The sequence below is a fragment of the Hippopotamus amphibius genome, chromosome 3 (genome assembly GCF_030028045.1).
Source record: "Hippopotamus amphibius kiboko isolate mHipAmp2 chromosome 3, mHipAmp2.hap2, whole genome shotgun sequence".
NCBI lineage: Eukaryota > Metazoa > Chordata > Mammalia > Artiodactyla > Hippopotamidae > Hippopotamus > Hippopotamus amphibius.
Window position 1 is genome coordinate 112783908 of NC_080188.1, and position 16863 is coordinate 112800770.

Sequence of the window (16863 nt, forward strand, 5' to 3'; positions counted from 1 at the left end):
AAAAAAGAAAAAAAAAATCCATGTAGTCGGGGGACTTCCCCAGCAGTCCAGTGGTTAAGACCCCACGCTTGCACTGTAGGCGGCATGGCTTCAATCCCTGGTTGTGTGGCCAAAAGAAAAATTCAAAGCAGACAAACAAACAAAAAGTCAGATTTCTGGGATGGAGATTAGAGTCTTCACTTTATGATTCCTCAGTGGAAGAGAAGAGGTTTTGCACCTAAGTCTATACATGTCCACCAGCAGTCCAGCTGATTTCAATCACTCAATCAACAAAACACTCAACTGTAAGTAGGTGTCCCTCCTCCCTGTGCCCTGTGTGCCCTGCCTCCCCAACCCCCCCACCCTATACGCTGCCCTCCCCCTCTGCCCTCCCCCCATGCCTAGGCCCTTGGAGATTCTGGTTGGCCGCTGGGCTCATTTCCTACCAGCTGGCCTGGAAGCTGTCCTGGGTCTCTAAGAAGGACCAACTAGTGGGATCAGGATTCCCATGCCACAGAGCACTGGGGAGCTGGCCTGTGACTCTGCAAACCTAAACAGCCCTGGCTCTGGGGCAGAGAAAGGGAGTGGGGAAAGCACACCTGTGGCCAGTGGGTCCGCACACCACGCACATAACTGCAGCCCCCTCCCCACCACACACACACACACATACACACAAATGACTAACAATCTAAGAAGGGAAACTTGGAAGAAATGAGCAGGAATGGACCGCGAAGGGGCTCTGGCCCCTAGTCCATGACACGTGTCCGTCCATCACACAGAAAGCATCCGGTGCAGAGACGGATCAGAGGCAGAGAGGCAGAGTTAGGAGGGTCGGTCCACTCCAAACTGGAGGGTGAACTCTTCGGCCTTCTTGTTGAACAGCTCCGGGTCCTGTGTCAGCTGGTCAGCGAGCTCCACCCGAAGGGGCTGCCGCACCTCTAGTGTATTCACCAGCACGCTGAGGGCCTCCAAGACTGGGGAGAGAGGTCAGATCAGGACATCAGGATGGAAGGAAAAAAGTCTTGGGAAGGAAGTGATGGCTGCCCACTCCCAGATCCCCCTGAAACACCACACTCACTCCTTGGGGGCTCCCCCCAGGGGGTTCCGTGTCTTTGGATGATTCTACAACCAAATCGAATGCCACTCACCATACTCACTGATGATGCCCAAAGCCCTAACCGTCACATCAGTGGTTTTCAAACTATGCTCCACGGTGTCACAGAAGCTACCCATTATGGGGGTCAGTGAGATAAACAGGGTTTCTGGGTTCTATTCCCATTTCAAGAAGAACCACCTTGCTTTTCTCCATTGTGTTATTAGGATTCCCAAAAAACTCTTATTTGGGAAAAAGGGTTCTGAGGTTCAAGACTGGAAAGCACTACCACCCCGTGGCTGGAAATCTTTGACGGGCGACTTTGGGAACCTGGTGAAGGCAGTGGCCCATCTCTCCCAGGCACGTGTACACACGCATACACACAAACACGCAGTTCTGGGTTCAGAGTGCTTCACAGACCTCCTGAAGCTCATCCGAAGACCACTCCCCCCCCACCCCCACCAGATTGTTATTTCCAAGGTTAAGAACTCCCGAGCTGGTACGGAGGTAGGACTGATCACACACTGATTACATCCATCTAGGCTCTAGAGCCACAGTGTGCAAATACGGTAGCTGCCAGCCATGTGTGTTTATCTCAATTGAAATTAACTGAAATTCACAACAATTAGGAATGCAGTTCATAGTCACATCAGCCATGTTTCAAGTGCTCGAAAGCTACACGGGGAATTCCCTGGTGGTCCAGGGGTTAGGACTCCGCACTCTCACTGCCGAGGGCCTGGGTTCAATCCCTGGTCCGGGAACTAAGATCCCACAAGCACTGTTGCCAGCCCCCAAAGAACGCTACACGTAGCTAGTGACTACTGCACTGAGCAGGTAGCTATAGAATGATTCTATCGCTGCAGAAATTCTGCTGGACGGTGCTGTTCCAGACTCAGCCAAGCAGTCTCCAAATCCCAGCTCTGCCACCTGCCAGCTCAGGCAAGTGCGTCACCTCTCACATGCCTCAGTGTCCTCATCTATTAAATGGGGCTAATGAGAACGCTGTTTCAGGGGCCTCCACGGGGAATTAAATGAGGTTGGTGTGTTAAAAATGGCTAGTATCCCTGGGTTAGCAAGTTCAGGTTCTCAGTGGTGCAGGGACACGTCTGAGACCAGTTCCTCAGTGGCCACCCAACTCCATCTTTGTATTCCTGAACTGTGATTACTCCATTATAATTTCAATTTGTCACTGGGTAGATACAAAAAATATAATATGGAACTAAAAAGTGAATTTTTATGCTGGAGAACGTGTGGAGGAAAGGGAACCCTCCTCCACTGTTGGTGAGGAATGTAAAATGGTGCAGCCCCTATGAAAACAGTATGGGGGTTCCTTAAAAAACTAAAAATAGAATTACCATATGATCCTGCCATCCCAGTCCTGGGCGTATATCCAGAGAAAACTCTAATTCAAAAAGATACACGCACCCCAATGTTCAAAGCAGCACTATTTACAATAGCCAATACATGGAAGCAACCTAAATGTCCACCAACATATGAAGGGATAAAAAAGATGTGGTACATGTATACAATGAAATATTACTCAGCCATAAAAAAGAATGAAAGAATGCCATTTGCAGCAACATGGATGGACCTGGAGATTATCATACTAAGTAATGTATGCCAGGCAGAGAAAGACAAATATCATATGATATCATTAGTATGTGGAATCTAAAATATGATAGAAATGAACTTATTTACAAAACAGAAACAGACTTACGGACATAGAAAACAAACCTATGGTTACCATGAAGGAAAGTGGGGGAGGGGAGATAAGTTAGGAATTTGGGATTAACATATATACACTATTATATATAAAACAGATAAACAGCTAGGTCCTACTGTATAGCACAAGGAACTATATTCAATATCTTATAATAAACTATAATGGAAAAGAACATGGAAAAGAATATGTGTACATATGTACAACTGAATCACTCTGCTGTACACCTGAAACTAACATAACATTGTAAATCAACTATACTTCAATTAAAAAAAAAATGAACTTTTAAAAAACTGTCACGTGGGAATTCCCTGGCAGACCAGTCGTTAGGACTCTGAGCTTCCACTGCTGGGGGCTCGGGGTTCAATCCCTGGTTGGGGAACTAAGATCCTGTAAGCTGTAGGGTGCACCCAAAAAAAAAAAAGAGGCACGTGACACTCTTAGCACAGTACCAAAGTGCCTAATTAAGTGATGTGTATTATCATTGTCAGGCCAATCCACTCAGCCTCTTAGCCGTCATTTAGGGCACTGAGTCCTGGAAATGAACAGAGATGTCACCAAAGTCCCCAGATAGAGCAGGTGGCCTTCTTATCCCAAGCCCTTCCCTCTACAGCCCAGCTGCTTCTCTCTCCCTTGACCCAGAGCAACACTGCTCTGTCCCACCTGCCCAGGTATGAGAACAGAGTCAGGAGCAGGCCAGCCAGCCCAGGATCTCAGGATGTCTCCCTCCTATCTGACAACAGGCTCAGCTGAGACTCACAATTTTTATCTGTCTCCTCTCTTTTGGACTTTTCTAGCTCACAGTCGGTCCCACGACCCCCACCCCCATCCAGTCTGGGTTCCTCCCTTTAGGCAGAGCCCAGCCGCACCCTGTGAGGTCCTGATGTGAGGTTTCCAGGTCTCCTTGCTGGTGATGGGCAGGCACACCTGCCCGCTGCTGTCCACGTTGGGGTGGTAGATCCTGGTCGTGAACATCACCGTCGGGGGCTTGAACGGGTAGTCCCCAGGGAAGCTGACGCGAAATTCGAAGGCCTTGAGGTTGTAGGGCGGTGTTTCCTGTGCAAGAGAAGGGATCAAGCTCTGTGCCAAGACAAGGCTGCTCATTTTTCCTCCTAGGGCCTCCGGTCTGATTTCCTCCCTGCCCCCACCCCAGGGTCCCAGGACTCCTCAGCTCCACTCCCAGGAAGATTCATGAATGGGGACACAGACAGCACCTGCACTCATTCAGTCACTGAGCTGTGGATTAGTGGACAAGTGAGTCACAAAGGGACCCTGGCCTGGGAGCCACAAAAGTTGGATCCTCGCTTTTGCTGTGTGTCCATGGGTCAGCTGCTGCCCATCCCTAAGCCTCAGTTCCCTCCTTAGAAAATAGGGTAAAGTTTGACTAGATGAGCCCTAAGGATCTCAGCTTCTTTTTATTATACTGATAATTACCTTTTCCCCCCAGTTTTATTGAAAAATAACTGATATACATCACTGACTAAGTTTAAGGCTTAGAGCATGATGGTTAGACTTACATATATTGTGAAATAATTGTCATAATAGGTTCAGCTAACATCCATCTTCTCATGTAGGTACAATAAAAAGAAAAGAGGGGGACTTCCCTGGTGGTCCAGTGGTAAAGATCCGTTAGCCAATGCAGGGAACACGGGTTCGAGCCCTGGTCCGGGAAGATCCCACATGCCTTGGAGCAACTAAGCCCATGCGCCACAACCACTGAACCTGCTCTCTAAAGCCCGTGAGCCACAACTACTGAGCCCAGGTGCCACAATTACTGAAGCCTGTGCCTAGAGCCCAGGCTCTGCAACAAGAGAAGCCACTGCACTGAGAAGCCCTCACACCGCAACGAAGAGTAGCCCCCCTCGCCCCAACTAGAGAAAGTCGGCATGCAGCAACCAAGACCCAACACAGCCAATAAATAAATAAACAAATAAATAAATTTATTTAAAAAAAAAAAGAAAGAAAAGAAAAGAGGGACTTCCCTGGTTGCGCAGTGGTTAAGACTCTGCGCTCCCAGTGCAGGGGGCCTGGGTTCGATCCCTGGTCAGGGAACTAGATCCCCGATGAATGCCACAACTAAGAAGTCCACACACCACAACTAAGGAGCCCACATGCTGCAACTAAGACCTGGAACAGCCAAATAAGTAAACAAAAATTTTTTTAATGTAAAAAAGTAAAAAAGAAAGAGAAAGAGAAAAGGAAAAAGATATTTCTCCTCGTGATGAGAGCAATTAGGATTTACCATCTTAACAACTTTCCTGTATATCACACAGCAGTGTTAGCTACAGTCATCATGCTGTAACATGCACCCCAGTATTTATTTATCTTATAACTGGAAGTTTGTACATTTTGAAGACCTTCATCCAATTCCCCCTCCCACCCACCCCCCCGCCTCTGGTAATCACAGATCTGATTTCTTTTTCTATGAGTTATGTTTTGTTTTTAGATTCAACGTATAAGTGAAATCACACAGTACTTACCTTTCTCCGTCTGACATTTCATTTAGCATAATGCCTTCGAGGTCCATCCATGTTGTTATAAATGGTCATCTCAGCTTAACACCTTTCTGAGAATTATGGAAGGGAAGGACAGACATCCTCTCTTTGGGAACTGTTAGCAAGTTCAGGAGAATGTCATTATTGGGTGCTTGGAAATGGGAAAAATAAGGAAATCATAAGAGGTCAGGGGCTTAGGGACTTCCCTGGTGGCACAGTGGTTAAGAATCTGCCTGCCAATGCAGGGGACTAGGGTTCGATCCCTGAGCCGGGAAGATCCCACATGCCACGGAGCAACTAAGCCCGTGTGCCGCAACTACTGAGCCTGTGCTCTAGAGCCCGCAAGCCACAACTACTGAGCCCACGTGCCACAACTACTGAAGCCCGTGTACCTACAGCCCATGCTCCAAAACAAGAAAAGCCACCGCAATGAGGAGCCCACGTACCACAATGAAGAGTAACCCTGCTCATCACAAATAGAGAAAGCCCGTGCACAGCAACGAAGACCCAACGCAGCCAATGAATAAATAAATTTATAAAAAAAAAAAGTCAGGGGCTTATATACACATTACTAATAAGAAAAAAAAATCAAACTGTACACTTTAAATATATGCAGTTTATTGTATGTCAATCATATCTCAATAAAAGTTCTTAAAAAAAAAAAAGAAGTCAGGGGCTTGGAAATGTAAAGCGGTACAGCCACTGCCAAAAATCATATAGCGGTTCCTCAAAAAATTAAACGGAATTACCATATGATGTAGCAATTCCACTTCTGAGTATATATTCAAAAAAACTAAAAGCAGGGACTTGAACCGGTATTTGTACATCCATGTTCATAGCAGCATGGTTCACAACAGCAAAAGACTGGAACACACCAAACATCCATCCACAGGTGAGTAGATACATCAAATGTATATCCATAAAAGGGAATATGATTCATCCTTAAAAAGGAAGGACATTCTGATACATGCTGCCACACAAACCCTGAAGGCATTATGCTAAGTGAAATAAGCTAGATCAAAAAAAATATTGTATGATTTCTCTTATGTGAGGTACCTAGAATAGTCAAATTCACAGACATAAAATAGAGAATTAGTTACCAGGTGCTGGAGGGAAGGAGGGATGGGGAGTTAGTGTTTAATGGACACAGAGCTTCAGCTGTGGATGATGAAAAAGTTCTGGAGATGGACGGTGGTGATGGTTGCACAACCACGTGAATGTACTTGGTGTCACTGAACTCAGAACATAAAAACGGTGAAGAAGGAACATGCTGTTATGTGTATTATACTGTGTTAAAAAAAAAAGAACTTGGAGCTGGAGTGACCAACAGTTGCCAGCAGGCAGTAGAAGACCCTCTAGATTTCCAGCAACCAGAAGGCTTTCCTGGACATCTACTCTGTGCTGCCCTGTGCTAAGGGCTCGACACACATTCGCCCATATAGCACAGTGTAGGGGTTACATGGACTTTGGAGCCACCCTGCGTAAGCGTGAATCTTGGCTCTGCCACTTCCTAGCTGTGTGACCTCAGGCAAGTGACTTAACCTCTCTGTGCTTTTCCATACAAAACTAATAACAGACTTCTTGATAGGGTTTATGTAAGGATTAAATGAGCTATTTTATATTAAGGGCTTACAACAGGGCCTGGCACATGGCAAGCATGACGTATGTGTCAGCTATTAGGAGAAGTATTATGAAAACTCATGGCTATTAGGATCTCCATTTCCAGATGAGGAAACTCAAGTTCCATGTATACGAGTAACTTGCCCGGGGCCACAGTGACAGTGCTAGAATGGGAACTCAGCACTGCAGACTTGACTTCTCCACACATGAGCAGTGGAGGAAACTAGGGACTTGGGTGACCCCAGCACAGAGCACAGGGGCCTTCAGGCTGGTTCCAGAGCTGCAAATCCTTTCAGAAGCTTTGTGACAGAGAAGACAGGACAAAGACAGTCGGAATGACATAGGTCTGTACGTGCAGAGTCAAGGTTTTGAGAGAGCTCCTCTTCCTTAGCAGAAGCCAGAAAGGAAGCCGTAATGGTCTTGGGTGTGTCTGAGATAAGAGCTGGGGCAAATGGGCGGATAAAGAAAATGTGTTAGCTTTCATGTTCTCGATAATAAGAAGAGGCTGGGACCTGGGAAGCAGACACAAGCCCAAGGGTGAGGCATCAGAAAAGAACGGGAGAGCGTCTGTGTGTCCTTCTGCAGGGGTTGCAGGCTGGGCTGCCCAGGTCTTATCAGAGGAAGGAGGTAGCAGAGCCAAGTAGCTGAGAGCCCTGGGCCCTGGGAACCCTCCCCAGCTCCTCCTCGAGCTTGGTGTGTGGCTTCGAGCAGCTCTGGGACTCAGTTTCCTCATCTGTAAAAATGAGGAAATGGGACCACACAGAGGGCTTCACACCGCACCTTAGGGTCAGCTGAGAAAGTCCTACTTCTTCCGAAGCCCTGGGTTAAATAAAGCATGTTGCTATTCTTCCAGCCCAGAGCAGGTATGGTGGACTGTTTCAACCCAGCAGCTCACGCGACATGACAGAGGGTCAAGGGTTGGCCTGCCTCAAGCCTTTCTCCATTGTTCCGGACCACAGGTCAGTTGAAAGGCAAGATGGCACAACCCAGGCCATCATTGCCCTGTCAGTAAGAAATCCAAATCCTAAATAATCGAATGAATCGTTTCCATTGAATTCCAAAGAGCTAATAAAAAGCTCAATTGTTTTCATTTTTATTCCCAAGTACCCAAAGGTATACAGATGAAGTTCTTAAAGAAAATCTGTGGTCGCTAATAATTAGATGATAAAATAGACATCTTGCACTTTGATAGGTCCTTTGGAATATTACTTTCAAAGGGAGATTCTATCAAGTTGACCTCTAACAAGAAATAGGGGAAAATCAGAACAGTAGAGATGGCTTATCTGTGTTGTAGCATGTAACAGAAATTTTCTGAAAGACGATTTTAAAAAGATAACAAAGTACACTTTAGGTCTGAGGGAGCAAATTCTACCAACTGTGGGAAACAGGAACTTGTATCCCTACCCTTCGGCAAAGATCCAAGAGATCTTTTTCCTTTTCCTTTTTTTTTTTTTTTTTTTTTCTGCTGTCCTTTGTCTACCGAAGCTTCCAGAGTGGGCTTGGTAGCTACTGGCTTGAGGAAGGGGTCTCCTCCTAAGTCCAAAAGCCTCTTCATCAGTCAGCCTGGACCTCAGACGCAATCAATCCAGAGAGAGACCCCCCTCTGCCAATGATAACCTCCAGTGGAAAAAAAGGATTCTAAGGCAGGGAAAACTCCTGCTCAATCCTAACCCTCCCTGCCCAGGCCCCTGGCCTCAGTGGCGCCAGTCCCAGGCCAGGGTCCCATGGATACTCACAGGCAGGAGGAGCCCATGCCACACCAGCACGTTGGCATCATCACTGGACAGGTTCCGGACGTACTTGGGAAGCTGCTTCTGAAGGTCCTCCAGCTCCTGCAGGGGGGACAGAGAGGGGCAGTTGGCCTCGTCTCTCCTACTCCAGCCCCCTCCCCCTGCCCCACAGCAAACTGTCCCAAGTCCCAAACAGGACACCCTAGAGAACAGAAGCCGGCAGAGTCAGAGCCCTGTTTACCGAGCACTTGGTACGAGTCGGGCGTGGTGCTCAGGGCTTTGAGTGAATCCCCCGATTTTAGCCTCAACCCAGCTGTGTAGGTACCAGGTGGAGGGAGGATACGCATCACTGCTCCCAGATGTTATAACCTGGGCGTAAACTCTCTTAGGAGCCTTCCCTCCTGAAACCAAAGTACTTAACATCCGTCCTCTGGTCCTCTTCCTAGAGAGTCATGAGGTCCTCCCTCCCTTCCATAGCGCCCAAGAACATGAAGCATGACGTCGTGCCTTTACAGCGCTCAGGGTAGAGCAGGCAGCGAAGACATCACCCTGTCCCTGTTATGCTGCTCCAGACCAGGCCTGGGGAGGGGAAATGACTCGGGCAGACCACAGCAGAGAACTCTACACACTAAATAGGGAAACGAGAAGACATGCAGTGACTCACCTTCCCAGAAAGGTGGCCCAGTCACCTGGACATCACTGAGTTCTCCCAACACCCCTCTCCTCAATACCATTCTCTACTGACACTTGACTAAGACACGGCCCAGCCCTCGAGAACGTCATTGGAGGAATGGGAGAAACATGAATGCGATTATGTGAAAGATGCGTGGACACATAACAGGGAAGGAGAGGAGAGGGGAGCAGGAAAGCGTCACACAGGGTGACACTGTGAGCTGGGCCATGCGGAATGAATAGGAGTCTGCCATGCAGAGAACTGGAGAGGTACCAAGGCAGAGGGCCCAGTTAGGGCAAACGAGTATAGCAAGGTTCATAGGTATTACAGGAAAAGGGTTCCGTGGTCAAGTACAGTGGGAAACACTAGGCTAAACAGACTTCTTTCCTGTAGGACTTCCCAAAGCCTTTAATATGTTACCGTGTAATGTGATTCTCCCAGATGTGAGCCCAAGCATGCAGTACTCCTCAAATGTATCAGACCAAGGAACCCCCTCTCCATTTTGGGGTCCACCTTGTGGGACAACAGACCTTTTTAAAATATATTTCCTTTTCTTTTAAAAAAAATTTTTTTAATCGTGGTATGGTTGCTATACAGTATTATATGTTACAGGTGTACAATATAGTGATTTGCGATTTTTAAAGGTTATACTCCATTTATAGCTATTATCAAATATTGGCCATATTCCCCGGGTTGTACAATATATCCTTGTAGCTAATTTTATACCTAATAGTTTGTACCTCTTACCCCCACTCCCCTTATGTTGCCCCCCCCCACTGCAATAGTAAAAAAAAACAAAAAAAAACACAAAACAACAATAACAGATAAAGACATTCGGGGAATTCCCTGGAGGTCCAGTGATTAAGACTCTGCTGAGGGCGAGGGTCCAATCCCTGGTTGGGGAACTAAGATCCCCCCGTGAGCTACGCAGTGCAGCCAAAAAAGAATAAAAAATAATAATTTTAAAAGAAATAAATTAAAGTATTTTTTTAAAAAGACATTCAAGGGCAGGTCATATTCTTGTGGAACACCAAATGGGTGTAAATCAGTGGTCCTCAGCTGGGGAGTTACTTTACCTATCCCCCCTCCCCCCGCCCCGGGGACATTTGGTAACGTCTAGAACCATATTTGGCTGCCACAAATGGAGGAGCGCTACTATATCCAGTGGGTAGAGGCCAGGGATGCTGAAAACATCTGACAAAAAATTATCCAGCCCAAACTGTCAACAGTGACAAGGCTGGGAAACCCTGGTATAAACAAAGGCAGAGAGAAGGGTCCCCAAAGCCAGTCCATAGCTGCGGAAGGGTCCCCTCACACTGTGCACCATCTAAACGTTCTCTGCCCCCCAATATACAAACATACCCTTATCCCCTGTTACTTATCTTTCCATACTCCAACTCTGTTCAGGCCAACAAACTGCTTCTTGCACCTTCTGTCCTGAATCTATGACCCCTCATTCTTCTTTTACCCCAAAGTAGAAGCATCTGCTACTGCAAGTCCTAGTTGCAGAATCATCTGTGACTCTTTAGCAAGAATGAAGCCCCAGGTTGAACAGTAAAGCTCTGGAACAGATATTTTTTCCCAATTTTACTATAACTGAAAGAATCTGGACTTCACCTGTTATGTATGAGTTCTATCAAGATTTTTCCAAAGCCTGGGGATGAAACGCAAGCTAGGACACACCACTCCTTCCAAGGTCTGTTAGGAAATCACCTGACTCAGAGGAACAGAAACTGAAAGTAGAGAAGCTGCTGGCTTGGAGCCCCACCAGGGCTCAAATCTCAGCCACATCACTCCCTACCGGGTGACCCAGAACAATCAAGTTACTCTCTCTGAGCCTCAACTTTCCCATCTGTAAAATGGGGGTATAGGACTTATCTCACAGGGCTGCTGTGAGAATGAGATGAAATAACTAATGTACACTTACCTGGCTTTTAATGGTGCCAGTGCAATAAATATCGGCTCATAGCTCTTTCCCCATTTTGCTGCCAACCTCCAGAATTCAGTCCTTCTGGGCTGAGTCTAGGTGCCCCAGTCTGAGATCATTTTCTTCTCAGAGGCTGAGGGTAGCACCCTCTCTTTACCCTTCTCAAGCCTGCATGTAGGAGGGGCACTTCTGAGAGACTCAAAGCCTGAGGGTGTCAGACCCACCTCACCAGGACTGCTCTACCTTCCCTATCTACCTCCAATCCAAGCCACACCCCAGCCCTCCAACACCTTGGATTTTCCCACCTCCTGAGGAAAATTGCCCCCTCCCCATCGTTCCCGATCTCACTTCAAATTGTGTCCCTGATTGGCATGAAAGCTCAGCGAGGGCAGGGTTTTTGTTTATCTCTGCCTCCCAACCTCCCAGAACAAGAGTCAGCATACAGGAGGCATTCAACATCTGTAGAACAAACGAATGCACGCCACCTACTCCAGGACACCTCCTAGGTTCGCGCTGACATCTTCCCCGTCCCGGAGAATATCCTGAGAACTTTGCTTTCAACTCCCACTCAGCATCCCATACTTCTCGGGACTCTAATGTGGGTACCAAAGTATGGGGCGGGCCATGGGCTGTTCCAAGGCAAGGACCTTGTCCTTTGTTCTGGTTATATCTCTGTTCAAAAGGCACCTGCCACCATCCCCAACAGAGTGCCTGGCTCCAAGAACACGCCAAGGAACCAACCCTTCCCGCACCCCAGACGCACGTAATTGTTATCACAAGTTTCTGGTAGGAGAAATGAAACTGAAACCAGTGTGGAGAGAGGTGGCTGGCTCATCCCCAACCCCAGCACAGCTCAGGGAGCCAGCGACACCCCCCCCTCCTCGATATGCCTTCACCCCCCAAACTCCAGCTCTAGCCCCTCTCGCAGACCCGCTCTTCCTCTGGGGAGGGGGCAGGGATGCAGGGATTCAGCCAGCCCTGGTACGCAGACAAACAACAAACAAATGCGCTGGAGGAAGGATGGAGGAGGGATGGAGAGAGCACGGAATAGAAAGGCGCGGGGACCCTTGAGAAAGGGGTCATCCTACTCACGGTTACCTTCACCACCCGCTTCCTTGCCGTCATCTCGGGACCGAGTGTGGAGTTCCAGCTGACTCCAGCCAGACCGTACACCCGCCGGCCGACTCCGCGCGCCCCGCCCCGGCGACATCATCTCCGGGAGCCCCGCCCACGCTCCGTTCCACCCGCGGGGACCGGGGGCAGGATTGACCTGCTCCCCACCGCCTCGGCTGAGACTGCGAGGCCACCGAGGGGAGGACCCGCCCGGTCCCCGGCGCGGTGGGCTCGGATGCCCGGAGCTTGAGCTCTTTTGTCTGGAGACCGGGGGGGCCTGGGAGCGCGCGGCGATGCGGCATGCCGGCGTCCCGCTGCGGGGCGCTCTGCACCAGGCAGCGAGCGCTCGCGGGCGCGGGCCGGGGTCCGCCCATCCGCCTTCTAGTTCCAGCCCGCCGCCAGAGGCCCCGCCGGGAGCTGCACCATCTCCGTCAGTCCGGTCTCCGCCGCCCCCCACACACGCTCGCGCTAAGTAAATGCAGGATGCTCGCTAGGTTCGCCCAGCTTCGCGACAGCGTCGCTCGGGGGCATCCACCGTCAGACCGGCGCCCTAAGTCCCTTTAGGAATTCCCAGAGCCCCCGGGCAAATCATTTCCCCTCTCTGGGCCCAGTGCCCCGTCTCTAAGAATGGGTGGTAGACAGCGTAGACTTTATTCCCTCCAAGGGCCCCTCCCCTGGCAGCTTGGGATCCTTTGTGCTGTCCAGCTTTAGCTGGTGGCACCGCAAAGACGTTTCTCCCAGGTGACCGCTTGGTGCAGAGCACCTCGAGGAGGCGCTGTTGGCCCCATTTTCTTGCTTTGGGGTTCGGCCAACGGTTCAGTGCTTTACTAGGTTTAGTATTTAGTAAGTGCCTACTACATGTAGATTTGGGAGACAGTTGGCTGGTGGGAGCCCCGAGATGGACTTAAGGGGCCTGCCTTATTTTACCATCAGTCCATGATAAACTACAGGCTTACTGTGTGCCCCAAAACACAGCCAGGAGTCTCCACTCCGTGCAAGGGCAGAGGCCCTTTCCTCCAGCATGAAGTTGAGGCCACCGTGGACTAGCAGCCCCAGAGCATGAAGCAGCATCTGGGGAAGAATCTCCTGGTAATAATGAGACTCTTTGGGAGGAGTGAACCCATCTTCCTCACCCCACCCCCAGTCCAGGGGAGGAAGGAAAGCAGAAAATATTTTGAGCACATATTTTGAGTTCTGAGCTCACTACCTCACTTACTTTTTATCTAAGTGTCTTGGAACCAAATGACTTCTCTTCTTGGATATAGGGTGCATTTGCAGAACGATTAATTTTGTTTAATTCAATTCAATAAAGTTTAGCTGGGCTTTTTTTTTTTTTTTTTTTTTTGGCTGCCCTAAGTGCCTTATGGGATCTCAGTTTCGCGAGCAGGGATTGAACCTGGGCCCATGGCAGTGAAAGCACAAAGGCCTGACCACTGGACCACCAGGGAATTCCCAAAGGGAAGTGTGAAACCCTGTTCATATATATATATTTTTTCTTTTTCCCTTTTTTTTTTCTTTTTTGGCCATACTGCACAGCTTGCAGGATCTTAGTTCCTCTACCAGGGAATCGAACCCAGGCCCACAGTAATGAAAGCATCAAGTCCTAAACACTGGACCACCAGGGAATTCCCAAACTGGGCATCTTCTATATGCCAGAAATGAATAGGACACTGTCTACAATCCCTTAACATAGGTAGTGATGAAGGAGCTGAGGCATCTGAACTCACCTCCGGTCATTCATCTCGGTTACTAAGCATTTTCTACAGAGTGACAGGCATGGACCACAGTGAGAAAGTGGGGTCCCTGCTCTTGAGAAGCTCTCTGACTATCGGGACAGAGAGAAAGAATGCAGCCCCTGCATTCTGAATGCAAAGAGGTCAGCATTAGGCTATAGGCAATCAGCGGATGCTGTAGGAGCCGGGAGGAGGGTCACTCCGTCCAGCCTCAGAGAGGGGCAGAGTTTTCCTGAAAGAGATAAAGATCCAAGTGAATTGCAAGCATGATGAGTTAGCTAGGGTTAGAACGTGGGATGAGGATGTGCCAAGAAGAGGGAGCAGGGACTTCCCTGGTGGCACAGTGGTTAAGAATCCACTTGCCAATGCAGGGGACACGGGTTTGATCCCTGGTCCTGGAAGATCCCACATGTCGCAGAGTAACTAAGCCCGTGCGCCACAGCTACTGAGCCTGCACTCTGGAGCCCAAGAGTGCAAATACTGAGCCCACATGCCACAACTACTGAAGCCCACGTACCTAGAGCCCATGCTCCGCAACAAGAGAAGCCACTGCAGTGAGAAGCCCGTGCACCGCAGTGAAGAGTAGCCCCCGCTCGCCACAGCTAGAGAAAGCCTGAGCACAGCAACGAAGACCCAATGCAGCCAAAAAAAAAAAAAGAGAGAACAGCACAAGCAAAGGTGCCTGGCTGTGAATATGGAAACTCAAAGTGATTTGTTCCATAATGTGAAGCAAAGTCTGCCCTCCACTCTGTGGTTCGCCTTCCTTTCTCCCACAGAAATCCTGAGTCCCCAGAGTGAATTCAGAATCATGGACTTAGTCCAGCCTCTCCATTCTGGGATGGATCCGAAAAACCCCTACACAGCTGGGAGGCCCACAGGCGTGGCCTTCACGTCCTTACACAAGACAGACCTTTGTGTGTCAGAATGAGCCCCATTAGATCTGGGTTCTAGTTCCACATCTGCATGGCCTTGGGTGGGCTGTGGAAACGTCCACCTGCTTCCCAGGACCACTGTGAGGCTAAATTCACAGTATCCGAGGAACTTTGAAAATTGTAAGTCTGATGCTGAAATCTCAGCCTCTGTGCACTGGTGCCGAATTGAATCTCAAGAGACAGAACTTGGGGTGAAGTAGAAAAGAATGGCTTTATTGCTTTGCCAGGCAAAGGGGAGCAGAGCGGGCTTGTACCTCTCAAAATTGTGTGTCTGCACCTGGGAGGATTTGAGGAGGGGATTTATAGCAATAGTCCAAGGGTGGGATCACTGACAACATTAGGGTGTGTGTGTTTGCACTCCCTTAATCTCATCTCAGGGGGTCGATCTCCTAATCCTGTTGAGCTGCTCTGGTCCCTTTAATCTTGCCTCAGGTGGTTTCTTGGCTTCTCCTCCCTTGATTGGCAACCGTTCGAATCTGCCCTTTGGAACTCAGGGAAGGTCATGGAGGCTGGAGCCTTGCCTCCAAGAAATGGGGGACAAAAAGGCCTCTGTGCCCTGGAGACCCAGAGGGCCCTGCTCGGTTTCAAGCTCAAGATATACATAATCAGGATGGAATCCACTACCCTTGGCTGAATAACCTTGAGTAAATTACTTCCCCTCTCTGTGTCTGCATTGCCTCATCTGTAAAATGAGGCTGGTCATAGTGGAAGTGAGGAGTAATGTGCTGATATTTGGACAATAAGTGCCAGTTATAATAGTAAAAATATTGTAATAACAAGAATTATCAATATTAAAATGATGTCCAGTGCCTGCCCAGGAGTGAATGTGCTGGGTTGGAGGAACCACAGGGATGCCTGAGTTTGCTCCCTTAGACCAATGGCAACACCATCTTCCTGAGAAGGAGAACTCTTTTTACTTCTCTCTGATCTGGTCAGCATTTATTCATTTACTCCACAATTTTTTTTTTTTCTTTTGGCTACGTTGGCTCTTCTTTGCTGCATGCGGTCTTCCTCTTGTTGTACAGGGCGGAGGCTCCTCTTTGTTGTGGTGCACGGGCTTCTCAGTGCGGTGGCTTCTCTTGTGGTGCACAGGCTTTAGGCGCACAGGCTTCGGTAGTTGTGGCTCGAGGGCTCTAGAGCACAGGCTCAGAAGCTGTGGCACACGGGCTTAGTTGCTCTGTGGCATGTGGGATCTTCCTGGACCAGGGATTGAACCCGTGTCCCCTACATTGGCAGGAGGGTTCTTAACCACTGCACCACCAGGGAAGTCCTCCACAAAAAATTTTTAAGTGCCTGGTTCTGCAAGGCCCTGTGTTGAGCTCTCTTCGGGGCACAGGGAAGGGTGAGGTCAACCCTTTGTCTTTACCGTTGAGTAGAAGGGACATATGTCTGTACAGACAACAAAAGTTGGAGGAGAAAGGGCTCTAAGCCACTTATATATGGAATCTAAACAAACAAAAAAACCAAGTTCATAGATACAGAGAACAGATTGGTTGCCAGAGGCAAGGGGAGGTGAGGTGGGAGGAACAGGTGAAGGGGATCAAAAGGCACCAACTTCTAGTTATAAATAAATCCTGGGGGTGTAATGTACAGCATGGTGAATGTAGTTCTAAGTAATACTGAATTTTATATTTGAAAGTTGCTTAGAGAGTAGATCTTAAAAGTTCTCATCACAAGAAAAAAAAATTGTAACTATGTGTGGTGATGGGTGTTAACTAGACTGATTGTGACCATTATTTCCCAGTATATGCAAACAGAGCGTCATTATGCTGTACAGCTAAAAATAATATAATGGTATATATCAATTATATCTCAATAAAATTTTTTAATAGAGAAAATACACCAAAA

General features: G+C 48.5%; 1 protein-coding gene across 2 annotated transcripts; it reads right to left on the bottom strand.

Moving 5' to 3' along the window:
• Positions 1-359: 359 nt before the first annotated feature.
• Positions 360-12552, bottom strand: UBE2L6 (ubiquitin conjugating enzyme E2 L6). 2 transcript variants are annotated; one of them, XM_057729898.1, is made up of 4 exons: positions 12330-12552; positions 8644-8739; positions 3662-3848; positions 360-953 (listed from the first exon to the last, which is right to left on the bottom strand). In XM_057729898.1, exons 1-4 carry the CDS (start codon positions 12360-12362, stop codon positions 802-804), a joined length of 468 nt encoding a protein of 155 aa, XP_057585881.1. In that variant the 5' UTR covers positions 12363-12552; the 3' UTR covers positions 360-801. The 2 variants fall into 2 exon arrangements, with proteins under 2 accessions (XP_057585881.1, XP_057585882.1); XM_057729899.1 differs by having other exon boundaries at positions 12336-12540.
• Positions 12553-16863: the final 4311 nt, after the last annotated feature.